At 40.9% G+C, this 24,755-nt stretch overlaps 1 protein-coding gene and 1 long non-coding RNA gene across 11 annotated transcripts in view; one reads left to right on the plus strand and one right to left on the minus strand.

Moving 5' to 3' along the window:
- Nucleotides 1-24,755, plus strand: part of LOC127362392 (uncharacterized) — a 165,000-nt gene that overhangs the window by 47,857 nt on the left and 92,388 nt on the right. The gene's annotated exons all lie outside the window — the stretch shown is intronic.
- fat3a (FAT atypical cadherin 3a) overlaps nt 1-24,755 on the minus strand; it is a 183,347-nt gene that overhangs the window by 23,900 nt on the left and 134,692 nt on the right. For 6 of the 9 annotated variants that reach the window (XM_051397897.1, XM_051397899.1, XM_051397896.1 and 3 more), the window contains 11 exons: nt 22,210-22,485; nt 20,366-20,576; nt 17,515-20,243; nt 16,012-17,383; nt 13,402-13,598; nt 13,004-13,157; nt 12,585-12,818; nt 10,205-10,597; nt 7,385-7,599; nt 4,698-4,835; nt 787-930 (listed from right to left, as the gene is read on the minus strand). In XM_051397897.1, coding sequence (XP_051253857.1) covers nt 787-930; nt 4,698-4,835; nt 7,385-7,599; nt 10,205-10,597; nt 12,585-12,818; nt 13,004-13,157; nt 13,402-13,598; nt 16,012-17,383; nt 17,515-20,243; nt 20,366-20,576; nt 22,210-22,485 — 6,063 coding nt within the window. The remainder of the gene's footprint in view (nt 1-786; nt 931-4,697; nt 4,836-7,384; nt 7,600-10,204; nt 10,598-12,584; nt 12,819-13,003; nt 13,158-13,401; nt 13,599-16,011; nt 17,384-17,514; nt 20,244-20,365; nt 20,577-22,209; nt 22,486-24,755) is intronic. The other 3 variants (XM_051397901.1, XM_051397898.1, XM_051397895.1) reach the window with 1 other exon arrangement.

Consider the following 24,755-nt stretch of genomic DNA (forward strand, 5'->3'; position numbering starts at 1 on the left):
AGGAACCTTGAGTGCTGCAGAAATTCTTTTGTAACCTTGGCCAGATCTGTGCCTTGCCACAATTCTGTCTCTGAGCTCCTTGGGCAGTTCCTTCAACCTCATGATTCTCATTTGCTCTGACATGCACTGTGAGCTGTAAGGACTTATATAGACAGGTGTGTGCCTTTCCTAATCAAGTCCAATCAGTTTAATTAAACACAGCTAGACTCCAATGAAGGAGCAGGACCATCTCAAGGAGGATCAGAAGAAATGGACAGCATGTGAGTTAAATATGAGTGTCACAGCAAAGGGTCTGAATACTTATGACCATGTGATATTTCAGTTTTTCTTTTTTAATAAATTTGCAAAAATTTCTACATTTCTGTTTTTTTCTGTCAAGATGGGGTGCTGAGTGTACATTAATGAGAAATAAAATGAACTTTTTTGATTTTAGCAAATGGCTGCAATGAAACAAAGAGTGAAACTTTTAAAGGGGTCTGAATACTTTCCGTACCCACTGTACCTGTGAATATACTTTTTTCCATTTCTGCCAATGGATCCTCCATTGGTCAACCCTGGAAATGTTTATTATACAAATCTGTTTTGTTCTGTTTTTGTGTTGATACTGACTGCTTACTGTACCATACAAGAATGAAAAAATGAAAAAACTATACTGTACATTACTCTAGTATACAGAAAAGGATATACAGGATATGCACATTTGTATGCAGTAAATTTATTTGTGTAGCAGAAAATTCACATTTGATCTTTGGTTTAAGTGAATACCATGTCAATCATCGGGTTTACCTGTATGACAGTAATGAGGTTGGCCGGGGAGAAGGTGGGGGGGTTGTCATTGATGTCAGAGATATCTATGTTGACCATCACAGTGGATGACATGGGTGGGATTCCACTATCCAGAGCTCTGATGGCCAATGAATAGCTGGGAACCTAGAAGGACAGACACAATGGAAGATATAAAAACCACAAAAAACACAAAATCTGTGATCATATAAAGATGTGCAAATTGACCATCAGCAAAGTTGCTCAAGGAGTTTGGATGAGACAGAAACTATAAAGTTCAAAGGTAACATTTCCTCTATCAGTCCATATGATAGGGAAGCTGAAGCAGTCTGTTAGAAAAAGAGTTCCACTGTCAAGTAGGTGGTGGTTTGGATGGTCAGGATTATCCATAATGGATCAGTTTATTCAACGTCCTCCTCTCCATCACAACTTCAAATATGTCTGGTTTGCAGCCAATTATGGAGCCTGTTGGTATTGCTGGCTCCAGTGCTTCTCACCAGGCAAGCTACAGCAAGAACAGCTTGGATTTCTGCCATTATGGTAGTGGAGCCAGAAAATACAGATTTGATTAAAGTAGAGCTGTCCATGTTGGCCTGAGGTTAGAACAGCTAGCAACCACCAGAGTAGATATGTAGAGGGTGTACTTTTCATTACACCATGCTGTTACAAAAATGCAGAACAACAAAAGACTGATGATTTTACTATTCTTAGAGCCTTTCCTTGTGGTGAAAGTAAAGTTTGTCCTGAGGGTGGCAGTAGAGGATAGGCAAAGAGTTATTCAAATCGAATGGCATTATCCCCTCAGGATGTGTCCCCAAAAAATGGGCTAATTGTTGTATTTGACTGTGAATCATAGACTGGACAGAAGCCCAATGTGAACTTCTGTTCAAAATGGAATTTCTTTCTTCCTTGTCACTTTGTTCCTTTATGAGACGATTCAAGTATATTACAGGCTGGGTCTTGTCTTCATAGTGTTGCCCATCATTTTCATCATTTATAATACTAAACTCAATAGTTTTCAATAGCTGAGATCTGCACATCACTAAAAAGCCCAAATGGGTCAACAAACATGAGCAGCATGACCTGTCTGATGAATTTGAATCATCCTTTAACCTTTCAGTCACAGGCCAAAAATTTTATATTTTTAATCAATTGTTTTTATTTCACAAAAGGTAGAACAATAGTCATTGCTATACAAACACAGCAGTACCATAGTGTAACTACTCCTAGTAGGACCAAGAAAGGAAAAGCATCTTTGTATCACTTCCATTATCTACCTCTCCTAACCAGAGCTATTTGTAAACATGAGGTGAATATTTGTAGTTCAGACAGAACCGGAGTTTGCCTAAAAGAATTCAGTTACCAAATGCATTTACTAGAATTCTGAAGGCTATTTAAGACTATATAAGCCATCAGCCAGTCTCTCTCTCTCTCTCTCTCTCTCTCTCTCTCTCTCTCTCTCTCTCTCTCTCTCTCTCTCTCTCTCTCTCTCTCTCTCTCTCTCTCTCTCTCTCTCTCTCGGTTTGGTTGAATTTAGTTGGTCTTTAGCTTCATTTCTTTTAGTTATGTAAATAAAACTTGTTGTTTTCCCCTTCTTTGTCCAGCCTTGAGCTGGGCTGTGACAGTAAGTGCTACTGAAGTGGAGATTTCTGGTTCAGAGTGTGAGGAAAAACTATTTTAGAAAAGGCCTTTAAAGGTATGTGTTGTAAAATCCATACTTTCTTCAAATCACTGCAGGCGAATAGGTTAAAAAATGAATAGACTTCTCCAGTTGATTACTTAAATTACAAAAAATATTTTTTCTATTAATAAAATTTAGGAAATATCACTAAACACAAAAAGATACGAAAAATTGTAGAAAAATAAACCCCCTTAAATATGTATTCTTTCACTAGTCTGAAAGAAGACATTATGCAGTCAAAATATGCCTAAATTTCAAAATTGACTAGTGCTTAAAGTCACCTTGACTCAAGTTGGAATTTGTTATAATAATTTAGCAAGCCTAATGGGATACAGATATTGCGCAACATTTCATTGTCTTTTACAATCACTTAGATGACTATCAAACAAATCAGCTCTGACTAGCAGATAAAGGCTTTTTGAAAGGTTATGGGCCTTTGAATCTTGAGATGACAGAGACATTACAAAAAAACCATTGTTGTCTGAAGGAGTCTTCCCTTAACCATGCTGCAGGACTATTCTGTTTCTACATATAGCTTTATGCTTTACGGAAGCCGAGAACGGCCATGGATTTTTTTATTTTTATGCACTGTTATCTCGTTATCTCAATATAACAAAGATTGTTTTCTCGTGAAAACGAATTAATTAATAAATAATGTGTTCGTCTTGATTTCAACCTACAAGAGCTGCCACGAACAGCTTCGGTAGCCACTGGCTGTAGCTGTAGCCTACCAGTAAGTTACACTTTATGTTAGTTTGTTTACTTGACTGGAAGCCGTTCGTGGCAGCGCTTGTAGGTTGAAATTAGGACGAACACATTAGTTATCACAAGAAAACAATATTATATCGAGATAACAAAATAATTAATTCGTTATCACGAGAAAACAAACTTTGTTATATCGAGTTAACAAGATAATAAGTCTATGACGATATAATAGTGCATTAGAAAAAAATATTCAAGGCCCTTCTCGGCTTCAGTACTGCTTTATAATAAGGAGCTAATGAAGCACGCTGAGGAGAAATACAAAAACAGCACCAAAACAATATTCTGCTGCCTGAGACATATGAAAAAATAAACCTCAGTAATAAACAACTGTGACCTGCTTAGAGAAAATAGAACCAGTATGGAAATTAGAGGAGGAAACCTTTGTAAACACACACGCACATACCTAAGTATTAACGCATACACACATGTATGGACACATCAGGATTGAGCGCACGCATGCCTGCACACACACACACACACACACACACACACACACACACACACACACACACACAGACACACACACACACACACACAGAGAGAGAGAGAGAGAGAAAGAAAACGCTGCTGCTAGCTCTGTGTGTGATAACCCTAAACACACTTTCATCCGCTGAAAGCTTTGATCCCCCACACACCCCTGCACTCTTTTTCTGAGCACGCTCAGACAGCTCATCGACTGCATACATTAATACTTTATGATAGGGATATGAACATTTCTGAAGTTTTCAAGCACTGTATAGGAGAATGAGATGATGAAGAATCAGAAGATGAAGAAGAAGAAGAAAGATGAAAAAATAGCTCAGAGGAGGGGGTGGGACAGGCAAGGGTTTATTGCCTTCCATCTTCTTTTTCTTGCTGCAAATTAAAGAACTGTTATTCAAAACTGATCTGTGGATGTGTTTCCTGTTCAAGTGTAATTAGCAGCCATCTGGACAGGGATCCATCTCATAGCAAAGTAGCTCCCAGTAAGCTCACCAGCTGCCAACAAGCTCCTTCTTTACACACTGCAGGTATTCACTAAAAACTACAGTAATTGATGTCATATACTGTTTATATTTGCATGGAGATGGTCAACTGGTATATACAGTTGGATATCAACAGACAGGATTGGAAACATGTGACAGTAAGCTCTTAAATAAAACATAAAGTAAGAAGGGATATATTTAGTTGCCCTTTTTGACCATATAGATTATAACAGTTGCTGCAGGCTGAAATATTTCAGAGACTGTTGCAATTATTTTCTTTGTTTATTTTTCCTCTAGGCCTGGTGGATTCTTGCAAATGCCATTAGGAGCACTAGGAGGAGCCAAAGGAGCCTGATTCTTTTATAGATTATCTGTCTCATGTACTAGAGTCAGGATACAGTGGAAATTTAAGTAAATATGACAAAATTATATATTTGTAAAAGTTACCTGCTTTATCTTCATCACATTTTATACACACTTTAATATACATATAATTTCCTCACTGTCTCACGGTCCAGTTGCTTGTTGACCTTGATGACAGCACGGAGTGGGTCAATGAAAAACTGGTTGCCTCGGTCTCCACTGATGATGGAGTAAAGGATGGCTCCATTCAGCTGACTGTCAGCATCCTCTGCTACTAGCTGCAAACACACACACACACACACACACACACACACACACACACACACACACACACACACACACACACACACACACACACACACACACACACACACACACACACACACACAGGGTTTCATTAAATTTGGGTAGGACAGTTACACATTTTAACCATTTGTCCCTGTCCAATACTTAAATAAACCTATGCTTTATGAATGCAAATTGGATAAAACATTTGTCATCCATATATTACCAATTCCCGTTATAGTATACAAATATGAACCTTCTGTTCCAAAACTCTCTTCCAACCTGTCAGCACTCACAGGTTTCTATGGTTACAGGGACTTGGGACGATGTCCACATGTGTGACTGTAATGCTTTGCCGAAACACACTTTTGAGGTGATTACAATAATCTGTGTGCTCTGATCAAAATAGTACAAAGTCTTTACGTGTATATGGCCTTTCTAGTCTTCCGACCACTCAAAGCACTTTAACACTACACCACATTCACCCATTCACGCACATTCACGCAGTGATAGCAAAGCCCATCAAACAGAACTAACTCATTCATACACATCCATCCACCAATGCATACCATTGGGAGCAATTTGGGGTTCAGTATCTTGCTCAAGGATACTTTGACATGTGGCAGGAGGAGCCAGGGATATAAACCGCCAACCTTCCAATTAGTGGACGACCTGCTCTATACCTCTGAGCAACAGTTGCCCAAAGTTTCAAGTGATGCTGCAATCCAAGGACAAATGTGTAATTGCTGTGGTTGTTCTTTGTTTTGTTATGTTGGTTTATTAATATAGAGAACCCACCTAGAATGCAGCAAAGGGCCACAGGTAGGATTTGAACGGTGCACCAGCTCTACCAGGTGAGCATTCAGGATGCCTCAGGATGGCTAATTCTATCTTTTCATTTAAGTCTCTTTTTAAAACGCACTTTTATGCCTTCTTGTGATCCTTCTATCTTTCCTTTTATTCACCATTGTTTTATTTTTCAGTAATTTATTGCTACATTTTACAGTGTTTGATGCGTATTGCTTATTCCATATATTGTTTACTGATGGTGCTATGGTTCTTAGTGTTTGTATCATTAACATCCAGGATTCCTGTTTTTACCCTGTAAAGCACTTTGCAAGGAAGTAAAGAGATATGGAAAAGATAAGATAGTGAATTCATATAACAGTACATTCTTGCATTTTTATAGATATAAAGCAAATACATGAATAACCAGAAATGTTTGTAAAATGTAATTCTATTACAGGTGAAACTGACTCAGGTCTGCTTGCATGCTCAGCACCTGTTCTGTCTGTGAAGCTCAACCATGGGAAGTCAGTTAATGTTAGAAACTCAATAATTGCCAACAGTATTATTAACATCATTATTATTATAAAATCAGTACACAAACTCTCACACACAGACACATTCTCTTACAATTTCATCACATATTTCAAGGAGACTACTGAACAAAGACATTTCAGTGATGACAAGCCACTAGTCTGGGCAGCTGTGGCTCAGAGGTAGAGTGGGTCGTCCACAGGTTGTTGGTTCGATCCCCAGCTCCATTCGATGCATGTGGAAGTATCCTTGAGTAAGATACTGAACCTCAAATTGCTGCAGATGGTATGCATCAATGGGTGGATGTGTATGAGTTAGTTATGTTGGATGGTGTTTGCCATCACTGTGTGAATGTGTGTGAAAGGATGAATGTGGCATGCAGTGTAAAAGCGCTTTGAGTGGTCAGAAGACTAGAAAGGTGCTATACAAGTACTGTCCATTTACCATTGACCATTTATTCTCTCATATCGCTTCACAAAAAGTAAGTAATACATCAACAGAGAATATGCTGGGGCGCCTGGTTAGCTCAGTCGGTAGAGCTGGCGACCCATATACGCAGCGGCCAGGGCTCGAGTCCGACCTGGGGCCCTTTTGCATGTCGTCCCCCCTCTCTCTCTGCCGCCCCCCCCTCCAGCTATCTCTGTCAATAAAGGCATAAAAGCCAAAAAGATAATACTAAAAAAAAAGAGAGAATATGCTGGCTAACAATTTATAATAAAGGTCTAAAGTTCTTCTTGCAACAAGCAACATAAGCAAGACTAAGCTTGAGCCTTCTTGAGGATATCCTGTGTGAAGTTGGCTAATAATAATTATTTATATATATATAGTAAATAATAATATAGGAAAGGAAAATGTTTGTCCTCTGGGGATCAGAAATTTGCTTAGTAAATGTCATGGCAAACTGCACATTAGATGTTGGTACTGTGCATGTATGTGTAATTTGGAGTAGCTGAAGAAAAGGTCAGAGGGTCCCTAAAAAACACTGCATTCTATCCTCTTGGGATCATGAATAACAGAAATCCAGCCATTAGTAAAGTTAAGTTAAGTGTTAGTCAAGGAAATTATTAAAGGATAACAGCCCTACTGCAAAAGCAAAAATATTAAGACAGCAGACTCTTCAGACCATAAACATCTATTTCCTGAAGATTTAGCCATTAGCTGTAAAGGTATTTTGTTCTGGATTGAAAGTGCTGTATAGCATGCAAGGAAAACCGGGACCTACCTGAACAACAGACTCTCCAATGGTGGCATCCTCTGACAAGACTGCAGTGTAGAGGTCACAGCTAAACATGGGTGCGTTGTCGTTGACATCTGTCAAGTTTATGTTCACTGTAGTAATGGCACTAAGTGGTGGCATGCCGCCATCACGGGCCTCGACTGTCAGGAAGTAGTCCCTGCAGGTCTCATAGTCCAGAGGATGTGCAACTAAAATAGCACCTGGGGAAGGTGAGGAAAGAGAGGGAACAGATAGTGTTAAGCCTTTTAATGAATGTGTAGTAGAGTTTAAATGAAAATATCATGTGGGGTATGCACTTAAGGTCTACTGTCAAATGAAAAACACAGGGGTATTTGTAGCTTAAAGGAGTTGAAGGTCTGGCGATCATCTATAGTTTTTTATAACTGTCAACAAATGTTGTGCGCAGAACCAACAGTCAGTGTAGTTTAGACCCCCAACTACTAGATAGCAGTGTTGTAAACATAAACTGAAGTCTATAATGTTGGATGTTACAGGGGCTGTGAGAAATACAAATGCAGAGGCCACTGTAGTGCTGTGCAGTTTGAGCAAAAATTTGTATCATGGCATTTGTTTTGATATTCTTGCGGTTTCATGGTATATCATGTGTTTGTTGAGGTGGAGTACAGGAGCCTGGTCGAGGACTTCGTGAGGTGGTGCAGGTCCAACCATCTTCAGCTGAACAGTAAGAAGAGAGACGCCGGTCGACTGGACAGACTGCTGAGGAGAGCTGGCTCAGTGGTGGGCACAGAGCTGGACTCTCTGGTGACAGTGGCAGAAAGAAGGACCCTGGACAAACTGCTGTCCATACTGGACAATGCCCACCACCCTCTGCACAACACCAGAGGAGTGTGTTCAGTGGCAGACTGCTGTCTCAGTTCAGCTCCACCAACAGACTCAAAAACTCTTTCGTCCCCCTGCTATATATATATATATAAAATACTTCGGCATCGGCACTGGGGGTGCCAACAAGCTTAGCAAGCCGGTGAGGAAGACCAGCTCGGTGGTAGGGATGGAGCTGGACAGTGTGGAGGCTGTGACTGAAAAGAGGATGAGAGGGAAGCTGAAAGCCTTCATGGACAACCCCTCTCATCCTCTCTACACTGAGCTGAGGCAGCTCAGGAGCACTTTCAGCTACAGACTGGCCCAGCCCCGAGCCTCAAAGTGGTTTGGAGGCTCGTTTTTTTCCGTCTGCCATTAGACTCCACAACGCCACAGCACCCAGTACCTCCAACCCCCGCAGACAAAGACTGGTTTAAAACTCCTACCTACAACGCACAAACCTTTTGCACTATTTATATTTAATTTCCACTTGTACAGTTTAGTTTTAGTTTTTTAGTTTTAGTCAAGTCAGTTTTTGCTCATATTTTGCACTCCATGTCCTACTTGAACAATGCATAGTGTATATGCTTTAATTTATAGCTTTATATCTTCTATTATATTTTGTATTTTGTAATATTTTTATTTGTGATATTCTTTGTTCTCTGTTTTGAAATACTTTGCCCTATTGCTGCTGTGTCAACCTGAATTTCTCTTAAGTGGGATGAATAAAGGAATATCTTATCTTATCTTATCTTCAGTAGAAGTTTCATGTTATTAGTTGACAAGCTGGAGAATTTTATTTGAAATTAGGTGGCTCACCGTGGTGGGAATAGTAGAGTGGTTAGTCCAGGAAAGCGCAGATTCTGCACTCGGTGGATTAGTGTTCCAAAACTCCAAATGAGTGATATTTCATTTCTTGACCTGACTGATGTCAATTTCAGTTGCACTTGATCGACACATCCCTAAGTAATACATGATTAACACACTGATATATCACCCAGTCATTAACCTGCTTTTATGTTAAATTTATAAATACAGTGGACAATATGAACAATATCGCAATCATAACATTAATTTGCTTTACCAGACCTGACACACAAGGCCCTATCACACCTGTTGGGAAGCACTATAAGAGTCATGTTCTTTGATTTCTCCAGTGCTTTCAACACCATTAAAAACAACAGCCCTGCCTTAAAAAAAAAAGGCCCCTGGCAATGCAACTGCACCCTGCCCATGACTACATAGTATGTCAGTGTGAATGGTTGTGCCTCCGAGGTTGTACTGATACCATTTCTTTTCCCCTCTCGCCTCCTCATTTGATTTGAAAACATAATCCTTATATTACTGCCAAAAGTAATGGAATTGCAGTAACTTTATAATGTGTAACACCCAACAGTAACTATAAATGATGCACACTGAATATGGCTATAATATTCTTTAATGCCCTGAGACATTGTGATATGTTTTCACCCATGTTAACTGATTAGAGCAGTCATATTGTCCACGTCTTAGCTGCGTTTGCAGCAAAGCTTGACTTGAGAGTCAAGGTCTCTCCTATTTTTACCACGAGCAGCAGGCATCTCCCAGCAAAAGAAGACAGTGAAAGGATCTATTGGTATGCATATCCACATATTTCACTACAGTTTAAACCTCCTTTTCAAAGTAGTGTAGTATTTTATTTAACACAACTTCACTTGTGAAAGAATTTTTCGTAGTGAGCTGGCTGAAGGGCAGTATCTTTGCACTTCTTTGCAAACTACATGTGACTGCTCTCTGTTTGACACGTCACATTTACATTTAAACTAAGGCATTGTAAATTAAATTATATAAAAAATTGATTTACTTTTTCATGGACATTATATAGGGGAAACCTGTATGAAGAAACACAGTGCAGCAGCCACGAAGCTGACACGCTGTCGGTGTGAACTCCACTCAGGCGGCCTATGTGAATGAGGCATAGTGCAGAAATGTGGTTAGCACACTAACCAGTCAGTGGGTGGATGTGGAACTTTCCGTGCTCGTTGCCTGATCGGATACTGTAAGTGATCTCAGCATTGGTCCCAATGTCCTTGCTGGCAGCATAAACTCTCAGAACCTCTGTTCCTACTCCCACATCCTCTGGCACTGTTGCCAGCTGATCACGGCGCTCAAACACAGGCGGGTTGTCATTGATGTCCAGCACAGTGATTGTGACATTGACCAATGAGGAGAGGGGCAGTGGTGAGCCCAAGTCAGATGCATGGACTGTTATCTGATAAGCTGGCTGGATCTCACGGTCGAGAATGCGTTCTAAGACGACAATGCCTGAAGACTTATCGATGGAGAAGGAACCTCCTGCAGATTCCGTGAGGGAGTAGACCACCACTCGGCCTGGACCTGCTGCAGAGCCAATAGAGAGGTGTTAGTTTCACATCAGAGACATCAGAGGTTTAATGTCTCAGTATGAAAGAAAGTGCTTGACGCATTGTCTGTGTCTTCCAATAATGGCTGCTTCTGACAATTTTTTAATATTTTTGAAACAGACACACTGCCATTCACACCCATTTATACAATAATGGGCTGTGTGTGGAAGTGTAGGAAGGGTTTTAGTACTTCTCTTTAAAACTCTATTTTTTCATTTTTCACACAACTACTTCTGTCACTTTGACGTGTAACACCATGTCTTCCAGGAGAGACTGTTGGTAAGTGTACTCCATCATCCCCATTTCTTCCCATGCATTTAATTGAGTCAAGACTACAAAGAAACATAAAACAGAGAGTTGGTGGACAGAAATGAGGGAGGATTCTGTGGTGTCACGCTTCTACTGAATCATTTTACCTATTATTTTTATTTATCAATCAAGTATTATTGCCAAATAGTTAACGAGTTGTAATGTAACTTAAAAAAATTACTTTCCCCAACTTTCTTGGCTGCCTGTTGACTGATTTATATGCATTTACACCACATGCACCACATGCCCCACAGAGTGCCAAAGGAAATTCCTGCCTGTGGTCATCAAACTCTACAACACCTCCCTCAGAGAGTCAGACACCCCCTCTCTGTAATCTGACCTCAAACACGGACAATAATTTTTGCACTTTTTGCACATTTTAAACTGTACATTTTAACCTTAACATATATAATTATCTATATACTCTTAATATATTATATGTTCTGGAGTATGTAACGAAAGTAATTTTCCCCCGGGATTATTAAAGTATTTCTGATTCTGATTCTGTTTATATGATGCAGGTCAGATTTTTGGCGAAAATGTGTGCCTTCTCTCTCTGCTTCCCTACATTGTCAACAGTGTGCGCCATGAGCTAATGTTAGCTTATAAATGGAGTGTATGGTTAGCAAGCTAATATAGCAAAATACTGTCAGCTAGCTTCATTCAGACTCCCGGGCCTGATCTGGCTGGCTTGCTGTTTGCAAGTTACTTTGTCGGTTGGCGTTGCGGGGTGGCCAGTGCTGTAGAACGTTATTCAGCATGGCTGGGTTGCAGCTGGTTGGATAACTTTGCTTGGTCACTAATATTCTCGCTAGCAAAAAGTTGTTAGTTGGCTAACGTTCACATGCAAAATTATTCCGCAGCTAACATGCTCAATGATACTAACTCATATATTACAAATGGTTTTGGCCAACAAAAAATGACGTAATGGTACAAAGCAAACAGCTGCTTTCTACTAGCCAAGAGCTATGCAAGGAGGGGGATCCAACTAACTTTAAGTTAGCCTAAAATAAGCTGGGGAAGGCCAGCAGGCTGTGGCTTGGCTGTACGGTGTGGGTCTGGCATTGGTTGCTTCGTGGTGTTGGCAGATTTGAGTCAATGGTCTCAATAAAATATAGGAACATAACAGATAGTAACGTTATTCTAAATATGAATGTAATTTATTTTCCAGTGTTCAGTGTTGTGTATATCATCTTTGTCTGTGGACTGAGTACAGTGCTTTGAAGCCAGCAAACAAAGTCAAAAGTACATAGCGCCCTTTGCTGTTTAAAAAGAGCATCACAATTAATTTTTCATCTCACCAAATTGCCTCTTTACATATTTGTATCACAATTTAGTTTGTGATGTATTGTTAGAATCCTAATACTTTTATTAATTAATTTCATTATTCCCTGTACTTTTGCTCTTGTTACTCATCTGATCTTGTCTGTGTGTCTGATTCTGCTTCCATTTTATGCTGCTTCTGAATTGTATCTTTACTGGTCTGTTCTTCTAAATTAATACACCTTGTATTTATATATAAAGCTTTTATTTTAACTAAAATATAGTATAGTACCACTTGAAGCACTACTTGCATTAGTGGTAACACCAAAAGTAATAGCAGTAGTAGTAGTAGTAGTAGTCAGTAGTAGTAGTAGTAATAGTAGTAGTATAACCTTCATCAGGGTCTATGGCCTGGATGCGGGTGAGCAGGGCTTTTGTGGCGGTATCTTCATAGACGCTGGCGGTGTACTTAGACAGGGTAAAGATGGGCGGGTTGTCATTCACATCGGTCACTACCAGCTGCACCTCAGCATGGCACCACCGCCCACCACCATCAGTTGCCTGGGCAACCAGCCGGTAGTTGGGTGTCATCTCACGGTCCAGAAAAACAGATGACTTGATCTCACCTGAGAAACATTAAGAGATGGAAAAAAATAAATGTGTGTCTTGCTAGCCCCATTACACTGCTGTATTTTACTGCATATTAGATTAATTTAAGTAGCAATTTATTCAAGTTCAGTGAAATGGGGTTATGTTTTCCAAGAGAAATATACTGTATAGGTGTGTTTTCAGAACCAAACTATGTCCATACCGGTGTCCGAGTCCATGCTGAAGTCCTGGGATCCAGGACCGTGTAAGGAGTACTGGATCCAGGCATTGATGCCAATATCTGCATCTGTAGCTCCAACCCTCAGCAGCACACTGTTGACTGGCAGGTTTTCTGGAATGGAGGCAGTGTACATAGGCTGCAGACACACACACACACACACACACACACACACACACACACACACACACACACACAGCAGAGAAATAAAGAGACCCAGTCACTGGAATAAAATTACACTATGAAAGGTTGGTGACAACTGCTGCAATTACAGTTAAATAAGTCAAATAAATGAAGTACAATGGCTCTAAAACTAACTCATTAACAGTAACTGTGGTTGCATCTCTCCTTTAAAAAGTGCAACATGTGGTTCAATTCCTCACCTGGTCACAGATGGGGCTATTGTCATTGGTGTCTATTACTGTCACCTCCACCATTGCTTGGGAAACAAAGAGTCCATCGCTAGCAGTGACGTTGATAATGTAGCGGTTGTGTTCCTCCCTGTCCAGTGGCCACTTCACATACATTTTCCATTCACCCTGAACTAGACCCAATGCAAACACACCACGATAGTTACCACCTGAACAACACACAAACAGACAGAGAGATAGGGTTAGTGAGATATAGGATCAGTAAATAATATTTTAGACACGCAAGTCTACGTGGAGTTTTGACTGATTTCCCTAAAAACTGCATGAAAGCAGAACATCAGTTGATGTTACACATGTATTTCTAATGGAGCTGCTGTTTAAATGTCACACTCAACGATTTCGCAAGACCAGCAAAACTGTATGTTACTGTGAAGTATTATGTCAGGCTTCAAATAAGAAGTAGTCTATTTGTTGGTGCCCCTGTAGCTCACTGGGCAAAGCATGTACCACAAGGCTGAGCCCAGGCCCCTTCGCTGCATGTCATACCCTCTCTCTCACCCGTGTCTTTCCTATGTATCTCTACTGTCCTATCAAAGTAAAGCAACATGCGAAAAATATATATGCATATCATTTAGTACTACTCCATTTGTTTGCAGAGGTGGGACAAAGTATGCCTCAAGTTTTTTGGTTAGTCAAGTCCCATGTCAAGCATGGAGGAGTTACTCTGTGCCTTGCTGTGTCCAGGTTGCAAGTCATAAATGTAGGGAATCTGAGAAATAGTTATCATTTCCATGTTTCCTGTATGATCAGAGACTGAAAAGACAATGGATAATCAAAGCCCAGACATCAGGCCACATACTTGATAACCCAACAGCTACCATTACAAAGCAGCCAATGTTACACGATAGGAAAGGCATAAAATCATTCTGAAATATCATGTACATGAACATGTATAAGTTTGTTTAAGCCTGATAGTAAAACATCTCCTACTCTGTGCTTTTTGACACTTCCTCATTATAAAATGAGTGTAATGTAGCTACCTCCCAAAATATGACTCCTCTTTTTGTTGTGTTTGTACTAGAGCCCAATTGATATAACCAAAATATATGTAATATCCAATTGATATAACCAAAATATTTGTATATGCAGACATGAGTTAAATGGGCACCCTGGTGGTCATAATGTTATGCAGCTCCATACACAACAAACTGCGATGCACTGTGTGTTCTGACACCTTTCTTTCAGAACCAGCATGAACTTTTTCAGCAGTTTGAGCTACAGTAGCTTGTCTGTTGGATCAGACCACACAGGCTAGCCTTCGCTCTTCACATGTATCAATGAGCCTTGGTAGCCGGTTCACCACTTTTCCCTCCTTGGACCACTTTTGATAGGTACTGACCACTGCAGAGGAAACAACCCACAAGAGCTGCAGTTTTGGAGATGCTCTGCTTCTAACGCATCAACTTTGAGGACAAAATGTTCACTTGCTGCCTAATATATTCCATCGAGGTATAAAACACCAAAGAAACTAGTCCATAATAAATTTAGACAAAATGAAAAGTAAGCAGGTGGTTACAGAATTCAAATCAAATATCAAATACCTTCCCCTTAAAAGTATCATGGTAGTCCTCTGGTCTTAGTTTCTTGGGGAGTCCTTACATCATTACTACCTTCTGACATGTCAATGAGCAGATGACAAATCAACAAAGTCAGTCTTCTGATCATATTATTTATGCAATTTCAGCATGAACCTTTCTTTACATTCCTGTTTTTGTTCTTTTGTTTGCCTGTTTTGACTGGCATATATATTTTTGTGCCTTGCGCCTTTGCTTGTCTAGTATGGAAACATGATTATCTCTTGTACATTGGGAAAAGGTAATGACACTGTATTGATTTCCCTGGGTAAAAAGTGGCTTATAAGTCTTGCATCAAGACTACCAAGAAGCACAAGATAAAATTGTTGTTGAAATTTCATTCATTTGGAAGTAACATATAAAATTTGTAAATGATGGTCTAAATCACACCTTTAAATAACACCTCATGTTTATTCATGGTTGTGGCAATGGTTTAGAGATGCAGAATACTAACAAGTTTGATGACTACTATATCTTGATTAAACCACTAGGTCAAGACAAAAAGAAACACAATGGTTTTCAGCCATTTATAGCCCTTTTTACAGAGATTCTGCAACATAACCACCATTATGCTGCCTTTGTTCTATAACACTGATGGCATTATATCTCTTGCTCACTCACTACACACACATTTCCTATTACGCAGCCTCACTCTTTTTAGACAAATTTAAATTCAGCTCTGTTACCACCTCTACTGCTGGTTCAGAGGCGGAACAACAACTTCCCATACCATCTTCGTAGCTTCTATATAGAACGGCAAGGTGGAATAACGGTGCAACATGCCCTGAATGGGCTGTGTAAAAGCGACAGCCTAGTAGCCCTAGGACCTTAACTATACTGCAGTTGCCATGCACAGATACTGTGGAAAACAAGCTCTTTAAATACATTGGCATTAAAAAAATTGTCATTGGACAGAATCCAGGGTGTCAAATTGGTTAATATGAATGTTCTTGTCTGGCCATACAATGACATTTACAGAGATACTCACCAGTAATGTGGTAGCTGACTTGTCGGTTAATGGCAGAGCTGTCATCATCTCTGGTGTTCAGCACAGCTACCACCTCACCTGGCGGGTCGCTCTCCTGAACTGAACCAAAGTAGTGTTGCTCCAGGAACCTGGGTGGGTTGTCATTGATGTCTGACACTGCTATGGTCACAGTGGTGGTACTGGAAAGAGAGAGGGTCTCCCCAAGGTCTGAGGCCACCACTGTGAATGTGTAAGAAGGGCTGGTCTCATGGTCCAGGTCCTTGCGTGTGGAAATCCAGCCTGTGTTGCTGTCAATGCTAAAGGTGCCAACCAATGTGTCTGAATTACCTTCTGACTGAATTAATGCCCCAAGACCATATGTTACCTGACCATTGGCCCCTGAGTCTGGGTCCAGTGCTTGGACTTGAATGATTCTGGTTCCAATTGACATTCCTTCCATAACTGTGGCCTCATAGGAGTTGGCCTCAAAGGCTGGTTTGTTGTCATTTAGATCCAACACTTTCACTTCAACATCGACAGAAGTCACAGAATCAAGCTTAGCCTGTTGTACAGTGGCAGTGACTTTGAAATGGTATCCTTTGATCACCTCATGGTCCAAGGTCTTATCAAGCTTGATCACACCTGTATCCTTTTCCACCACAAACATCCCATCTTGATTGTTTTCTCCAGTCTCTCCATTAACCAGGGCAAAGGTAGCCGACAGTGAAGTATATCCAGGAGGAGCATTTAGGCGCACTGTCCCTATGGCTGAACCTATGGGGGTGTCCTCTGGCATGCTAAAGAGGTACTGATGTTGGCTGAAGGAAGGAATGAAAGCATCTGAAGAAAGAACATGGATGTAGACAGACACTAGAGAGTGCCGGACTGGATTTCCTCCATCCACAGCCTTTACAAAAAAAGATAATACAGAGTTTCTCAGGTGGCTGAAGCTACCTTTAGTTACCATCCAACCATTGTCTGGGTCTATCTCCAAAATGTCTACCACAGGAACATGTGCTTCACTGTAAAGTGAATATGTCACTTTGGCATTTGTGCCATCATCAGGATCATACGCCTGAATCTGTGTCACCAGAAAACCTTTAGGCACATCTGATTTGACTGAAGCTCTGTACTCTGTGGCACGGAAGCGAGGTACATTATCGTTATCATCCAGCAGAGGAACTTGTACTGTACAGTAAGAGACACGTCCACCTGAGTCCTGGGCCGCTACTGTCAAAACAATGTCCTTATTGGCTGGGTCCTCACGATCAAGCTTTTCTACAGTAGTGATCTGACCACTTGAATCAATATTAAATTGGTCCTTGCCCACATCATTAACAAAGGAATAAATGATGTGACCGAACACCCCAGGGTCTGCATCTGTTGCCTTCACCTGAAATTTAAAAATAATTAGTTAATACAGACATGAGCATTTTATATTTACAATATTATATTAGTCATGTTTCTTCTGAAATAAATATACAAAGGAGAAAAAACACATCAATGAATTTTAATAGCACTTACCTGTAGAACTTTGGTTCCCACAGCAGAATTCTCTCTTAACTCTGCCTCATACATATTCTGTCCAAATACTGGATTATACAGGTTGGCCCCCAACACCTTAACATGAACCTGTGCAGTGCTGGTGAACACCCCATCAGACACTGAAACATTGAGGCTGTAGGCAGGTTCCATTCTTTGCTTACGGTGGCTGGATAATGTGATGATTCCTGTCTTTTTGTCCATTACGAAGTTCATTTTTTCATTTCCTGACAAAATGCTATACTCCAACTTGTCAAAATCAGATCTGTCAGCATCTGAGGCCTGGACACAGGTTACAAAGTGACCCCTAGGTGCTAACTCATTCACGTATGCCTCATAGAGCAGCTGGTTGAAAACTGGAGGATTGTCATTCATGTCATTCACCACAACTATGACTGATACTTCACTACTCAATGGTGGGAAGCCATTATCAGTGGCCCTAACAATGAAGTCATACTTCTGGACTACTTCATGGTCAAGCATACGTGCTGTGAGGATTAATCCACTGCTACTGTCAATATGAAAGTAGTCTGTGTTGTTATGCGCATCTGAGAAGATCTGGTAGCGGACAACGTTGTTCTTCTCAGAATCTTTGTCAGTGGCAATAACTTGAAGTGCTGGAGTTCCAATCATGGCTGTTTCAGACAAAACTACTCTGTAAGACATATTCTGGAAGATAGGTGGATTATCATTTATATCCTGGATAACCACATCTACATCAACCTCAGCACGGGCACCAGTCAGATAGTCTGTGGCTCTGATGGTCAGATGGTAAGATGATGCTGCTTCGTAGTCCAAAGAGTGGATGACACTTATGACTCCAGTATCAAAACCAATGTCAAACTGAAGAGCTGGATCTCCATCAACAATAGTGTAAATTATGTTTTGACCTTCAGGACTAGTGGCATTGATTCCAAGGATAGGGGTGTGCACAGCCACATCCTCATTCACAGAAACAGAATAAAATGATTTGTCAAAGACAGGCATGGCTTTGTTGACTACAGTGATGGGGAACTCTATAGTAGATGAAAGAGGTGGATAACCACCATCTCTGGCATATATCACCATCTGGTATTCCACATTGGACAAGTCAGACTCAAAAGCCCTTTTGAGGCTGAGGCTGCCTGTCTGCTGGTTGATCTCAAAGTGGCCGTGGTCATCCTTGAGATAGTAAGACACCTCTCCATTAATCCCTTTGTCACTATCTACTGCCATTACCCTGAAAATGGGTGATCCTGGCTCAGCTTCTACTTGAACTGCTGCATAATAAGGAAGCCCAACAAACACAGGGACATTATCATTTATGTCCTCAATTTGGACTCTAACCATAACTCTGGCCACATGCTGACAGTCGTGTTCCCTTCTTGCCTCGACAACTAGTTCATAAAACTCTTGCTCTTCACGGTCAAAGGGTATACCTGTAGTTTGGATCACACCAGAAGTTGGACGGATTCCGAAACGTGTACCAGCATTCAACAAGGTATACTTCAATGGTTCATTGAGGTGGTTTCCCACAGCATTGACCACTGCCACTTTGGTGATATTGGATACATTCTCTTGAATAGATGAAGAGTAAAGGCTATGGGGGAAGCTGAGACCAGAGTCCAGAGCTTCTCGGACAAGAATGGTTACCAAAGCCATGTTGGAGAATTTCCCATCTGAAACTTTGACACTGAAACGGAAACGTTCTTTGGAGAAGTTGTTGTGCTTGACTACGATGACTCCACTAGAAGGTTTGATGGCAAAGTGCTCCAATACTCCATCAGTCAGAGAGTAAGTGAGCTCTGTAGAGACATCTTTGTCAGGATCTATGGCTGAAACCTGCAGAGCCTCTACTCCCACATATGTGGGGAGTAACAGGACTGTTTCATAGGCATTCTGGGTGAAGCGAGGTGGTGAATCATTTGTGTCAATCACTTGTATTGTGACTTCAGCTGGACTGTCTGCTGTCAACTGTGGCCTGCCATTGTCCCTCACATGAACATGGAAGTGGAAGGTTGCCATTGTCTCATGGTCTAGATTAGCAATGGTTCTGATGGAGCCAGTTCCCGAGTCCACTGTGAAGAACATTTTTGCAGTGTCCTCAACAATCTGGTAGGCCAACAAAGCATTTTGGTTGCGGTCAGCATCAGTGGCCTTGATTACCAGAGGTGAGTCATCTAAGTTTAAGACCACGCTGTTGACTGGTGCTGCCTCGCTGATGCTGCCACGATAGTGAAGCTGCTGGAAAACTGGTGGGTTATCATTCTCATCTACTGCCTGGATTAACAGAGTAGCATTGCAGGCCATACCAGCCATGTTAGTAGCCTGGACTATCAGGGTGTAAGATGCTGTTGTCTCATAGTCTAGAGGCTTTTGAGTAGTAATCACTCCACTGTACTGATTTATCTGAAAAACACGATTGGTGTTGCCCTGCTTGATGTCATATGTGAGGGTAGACTGGCTGACTGCACTGACTGTGGTGACGGAGGTCCCAATGACGGCATTCTCTGTGATCTCAGCCTGGTATTCAGGCTGAGGGAACTTTGGGCCGGCATTGTCCGAGAGAGTGACAGCAATACGCACTATAGTAGTGGTTGACAGAGGAGGGGAGCCATTGTCAGTAGCTCTAACAGTGAGAACATAATGGCCTATGCTGGACAAGTCCAGATCACGTGCAACAGTGATGATACCCAGAACTGGTTCAATATAGAATGCATCTCCAGTGTTCCCTGTTGGAAAATCAAAGACAAAATTTAAAAATGTCATCAATGTGGTAGTTATTACAGGTATTTATAGGTTCGAAAATAATGAAAGATACAAGAGCAAGTATTTAGTTGTCACAGGTGCCTACCTGCATCAATGGAGTAGTGTAGTTCTGCGTTCCTGCCTTTGTCTTTGTCCAGGGCAGTGACCTGGACCACAGCCGATCCCATTGCTGCTGACTCATAGACAGAACCTTCGTATAGAGCATTAGTGAAAATGGGTACATGGTCATTTATATCTTCCACTTCTATAAGCACACGAGCCAGGTTCTTTCTGTATGGGAACTCTTGGTCCTTAACCTGTGAACAACACAAACAAAAAAACAAACAAAGCAAAACCACAATAAAAAAGTAATCCTTCACGGTCACTATGAACTCAATAACATTTGATGATCATATACCTGAAAAATCACAAATTTTCTAAGTGATATTATTAGACACAGGAATACAATACTCAGAAATGATTTCCTCCTCAAAAAAATGTCTACTTTCAAAGCGATCCTTTTGTCTTAACCACTCAAAAGATCAATAACCAATAAGAGGATAACAACCATACATATTTGACATGTGCCCTTGGTTATAGAAGTTTCTTGATTCTGTTTAACCAAAAACACTCCCTGACTTAGACCTGGGTATCAGTGGCCCTAACAATGAAGTCATACTTCTGGACTAGTTCATGGTCAAGCATACGTGCTGTGAGGATTAATCCACTGCTACTGTCAATATGAAAGTAGTCTGTGTTGTTATGCGCATCTGAGAAGATCTGGTAGCGGACAACGTTGTTCTTCTCAGAATCTTTGTCAGTGGCAATAACTTGAAGTGCTGGAGTTCCAATCATGGCTGTTTCAGACAAAACTACTCTGTAAGACATATTCTGGAAGATAGGTGGATTATCATTTATATCCTGGATAACCACATCTACATCAACCTCAGCACGGGCACCAGTCAGATAGTCTGTGGCTCTGATGGTCAGATGGTAAGATGATGCTGCTTCATAGTCCAAAGAGTGAATGACACTTATGACTCCAGTATCAAAACCAATGTCAAACTGAAGAGCTGGATCTCCATCAACAATAGTGTAAATTATGTTTTGACCTTCAGGACTAGTGGTTTTGATTCCAAGGATAGGGGTGTGCACAGCCACATCCTCATTCACAGAAACAGAATAAAATGATTTGTCAAAGACAGGCATGGCTTTGTTGACTACAGTGATGGGGAACTCTATAGTAGATGAAAGAAGTGGATAACCACCATCTCTGGCATATATCACCATCTGGTATTCCACATTGGACAAGTCAGACTCAAAAGCCTCAAAAAAAATCAATAACCAATAAGAGGATAACAACCATACATATTTGACATGTGCCCTTGGTTACAGAAGTTTCTTGATTCTGTTTAACCAAAAACACTCCCTGACTTAGACTTGGGTAACTTTTGATGAACCCTGACGTTGACTTTTGATTATTCACTGCACTAGCAGTAGTCACTCTAACACCAATGGATGTACAACTAAACTGTGCTTTTAAATGCAGTGCTTGCTTTAATGATCAATTTAAAGGTCCAGTGTGTAATATTTAGGGGCATCTATTGGGAGAAATGGAATATAATATTTATATGTATGATTTCATTAGTGTATAATCAAATGAAAATAAGACTCACTGTGTTTTCATTACCTTAGAATGAGACATTTTTATCTACAGAGGGAGTGGGTCCCCAGCCCAAAAAAGTTTGCAATATTTCAGCCCATGCCCAACCCAGCCTGAGACGATACCAATTATGATACCAATTAAGCAAACAGACAAAACAACACATACATACTATGGACACAATGAAAGGAGAAAAGTTAAACAGCTCTCTCCGATGCTCGCACAGCATGGTCTCTCATGGTCTCTCTAAATATAAATCATTGGCAGAGACTGTGACATTGACTTACAATGACAGTAAGGATGTGATGGGCACAGGCTTCGTGGTCCAGCCTCTGGGCAGTGTAGATTGTCCCAAGGGTGGGGTGTATGTGGAACAAACGCATGCTACTGGGGTCTATGGAGCTCTGCAGCGAGTAGGTCAGCTGGTGATGCTCATCGCGGTCTGATGCTAGAACCTGGACCACCTCAGTGTCAGGTGGCGTGTCTTCAGAAATAGTGACATCATAGGTTGGTTGGGAGAAGATGGGAGCATTGTCATTGTTGTCCATAACAGTGATGTGAACCTGGACAAAGAGAAATGAATGAGAGCGATGAAAGATGACATCATTGACTGCTGCTGATGAAAAGAATAGTTTTTTCAAGCACAGGCATGATATTTTAGGTATAAACGTTTTACATTGGCAGTGAAGATGCAGAAATGTTGAATCTAAAGCTTTACTCCACATGTTGATAACAATACAAGCATTACATTTTCTACAAAACATATTTGATAATGCAGATTAGTTGTATATCAACTTGGAGACAGTAAAACTTTTCAGAAACAACACTGGTTCAGAGGGTTTCTAGTCCATTAATCTCTTAGCCATTATCATCCCATGTTATAGTCAATAGTATTCTCCTCCTTGGTTTCCCTGTGTCTGTCTGTTTGGACTCCTCCCACTCTCCTTGATTACCTGCTCACCTGTCTAACTGCTCAAACTGTATTCTGTATTTAAACCCTGGTTCTCCATCCACTCTCCACCAGATCGTTGCAGCTACAAACCTGGTAGTAATCGTCTAGGCCAAGTAAGAGAAGTGCTTTTTGCTACAAACTTTAACCTTGTTTTTCCCCCGTGTCTCAGGATCATACTCTTCACTGTAGCTACCTGTCCTCTGCTATGTTATAAAGAGTTCGGTCTAGACCTGCTCTGTTTGAAAAGTGTCCTGAGATAACTTCTGTTATGAATTGGCGCTATACAAATAAAATGTAATTGAATTGAATTGAAATTGCTTCCTGCCTGCCATACTGCTGTAAGATTCCAGACACAAACACTGATTATCTTGTTATCATGGCACCCTTCAGTGGGTGGGATATATCGGGCAACAACTGAACATTTTGTCCTCAAAGTTGATGTGTTAGAAGCAGGAAAAATAGGCTAGCGTAAGGATTTGGGTGACTTTGACATGGGCCAAATTGTGATGGCTAGACCACTGTTTTAGAGCATTTCCACAATTGCAGCTCTTGTGGCGTGTTCCCGATCTGCACTATACTGTACTGTACTACATAGTGTATGTTGAGTGTCATTGTGCAGACTGCAGAGGAATCATGCAGTGTGTTTGTGGTTGGTTTGTGTCATGACTCATGGAAAGTTCCTGAGTCACAGATGACTGGTGATGAAACCCAGCATGAGTCAGGAAAATTCACTAGGAGAGGCAAAGACAAATAGGTAGGGAAGGAAGAAAGGCAGCTATTAAAAAAGAACTGTGATACAAAGCCTCTTCAACAGAAATGTGTGATGAATGTCTGACTGTGTTTAGCAGTGTAACCATTTATTGTGAAAACGTGTCTTATTAGTGTTGCTGTCTACCCACTGTAGAGTTTTGGGGTAAGGGTGGAAGTATGCCAACCCTAGTTCAGGTAAGGGGCCAGGGCTGGAAGCCAGGGACAGCAAGATACAAGCTGTTGCTACAGTGAAGAGCTAAGCAGGGAAAAAAGAGGTAATCCCGTGCAGTCTGGTTGGTGACAGATATTGGCATGCCAGGAGGAAGGGGAGATAGGTCTGGGCAGGATGATGAGCAGGCGCTTGCAAGGATGGGAAGTTGGGAATGGTGACTGATTAAATGAAAAGAAAACCTGACATAACGTGTTAATCTAGGATTATACTTCATACAGGGGGTTAAAGGTGGTCCTGCTGTGATATCTATTGTGTAGGTTTTGATTTTTAGTTCAGTGTCAGATTTTGCCAATTGATATCTTCACCACCATACTAGAGAAATGCAACTGTGACAGTGGGCTATGGCGTACGTCCATCCCTTTTCCACCAAGGCAATTTGAGGGTCGGTTTGCTGCTGGTGAGTAATCTTAAACCAGTTCTTTGTGTTTTGATAGCCACAGTTGGACACAACAGTTGGTTTCCAACATAGCACCAACATGCTGCTGGTCTAGAACCTAGATTATATCATCAACTTCTTAACATGAAGTCACATTGATCTTATGAACCTAGAGTCTGTGCCATTTCAATGTCACTTTAATATTGTTTTCATAACATAAATGTTATGTTTGAGGCTATAAACCTTGATGTAAAAAAAATGAGTAGCTATGTTTTATGGGGTAACGTTGGCTGACCAGAAGTGAGCTAGCTAGCCAGTTAGCGTATCCTAGGTAACAAGAGCTTACATTGGAGAAGTATATAGTCACATAATGATGTTGCTCTATGCTGGCTCTCTAGCCTGGTTCTTAACAGGTCCGCAAGTTGAACCAACTCCCAAAACGGCACTAGTGCCAGCCCTGAACAAGCATTAGGTTTGTGTTGGTGAAAGGGGGTATTATAGAACTTGAGTTATGTCCAGGTAA

Source organism: Dicentrarchus labrax, unplaced genomic scaffold (genome assembly GCF_905237075.1).
Source record: "Dicentrarchus labrax unplaced genomic scaffold, dlabrax2021, whole genome shotgun sequence".
Taxonomy (NCBI): Eukaryota; Metazoa; Chordata; class Actinopteri; family Moronidae; genus Dicentrarchus; species Dicentrarchus labrax.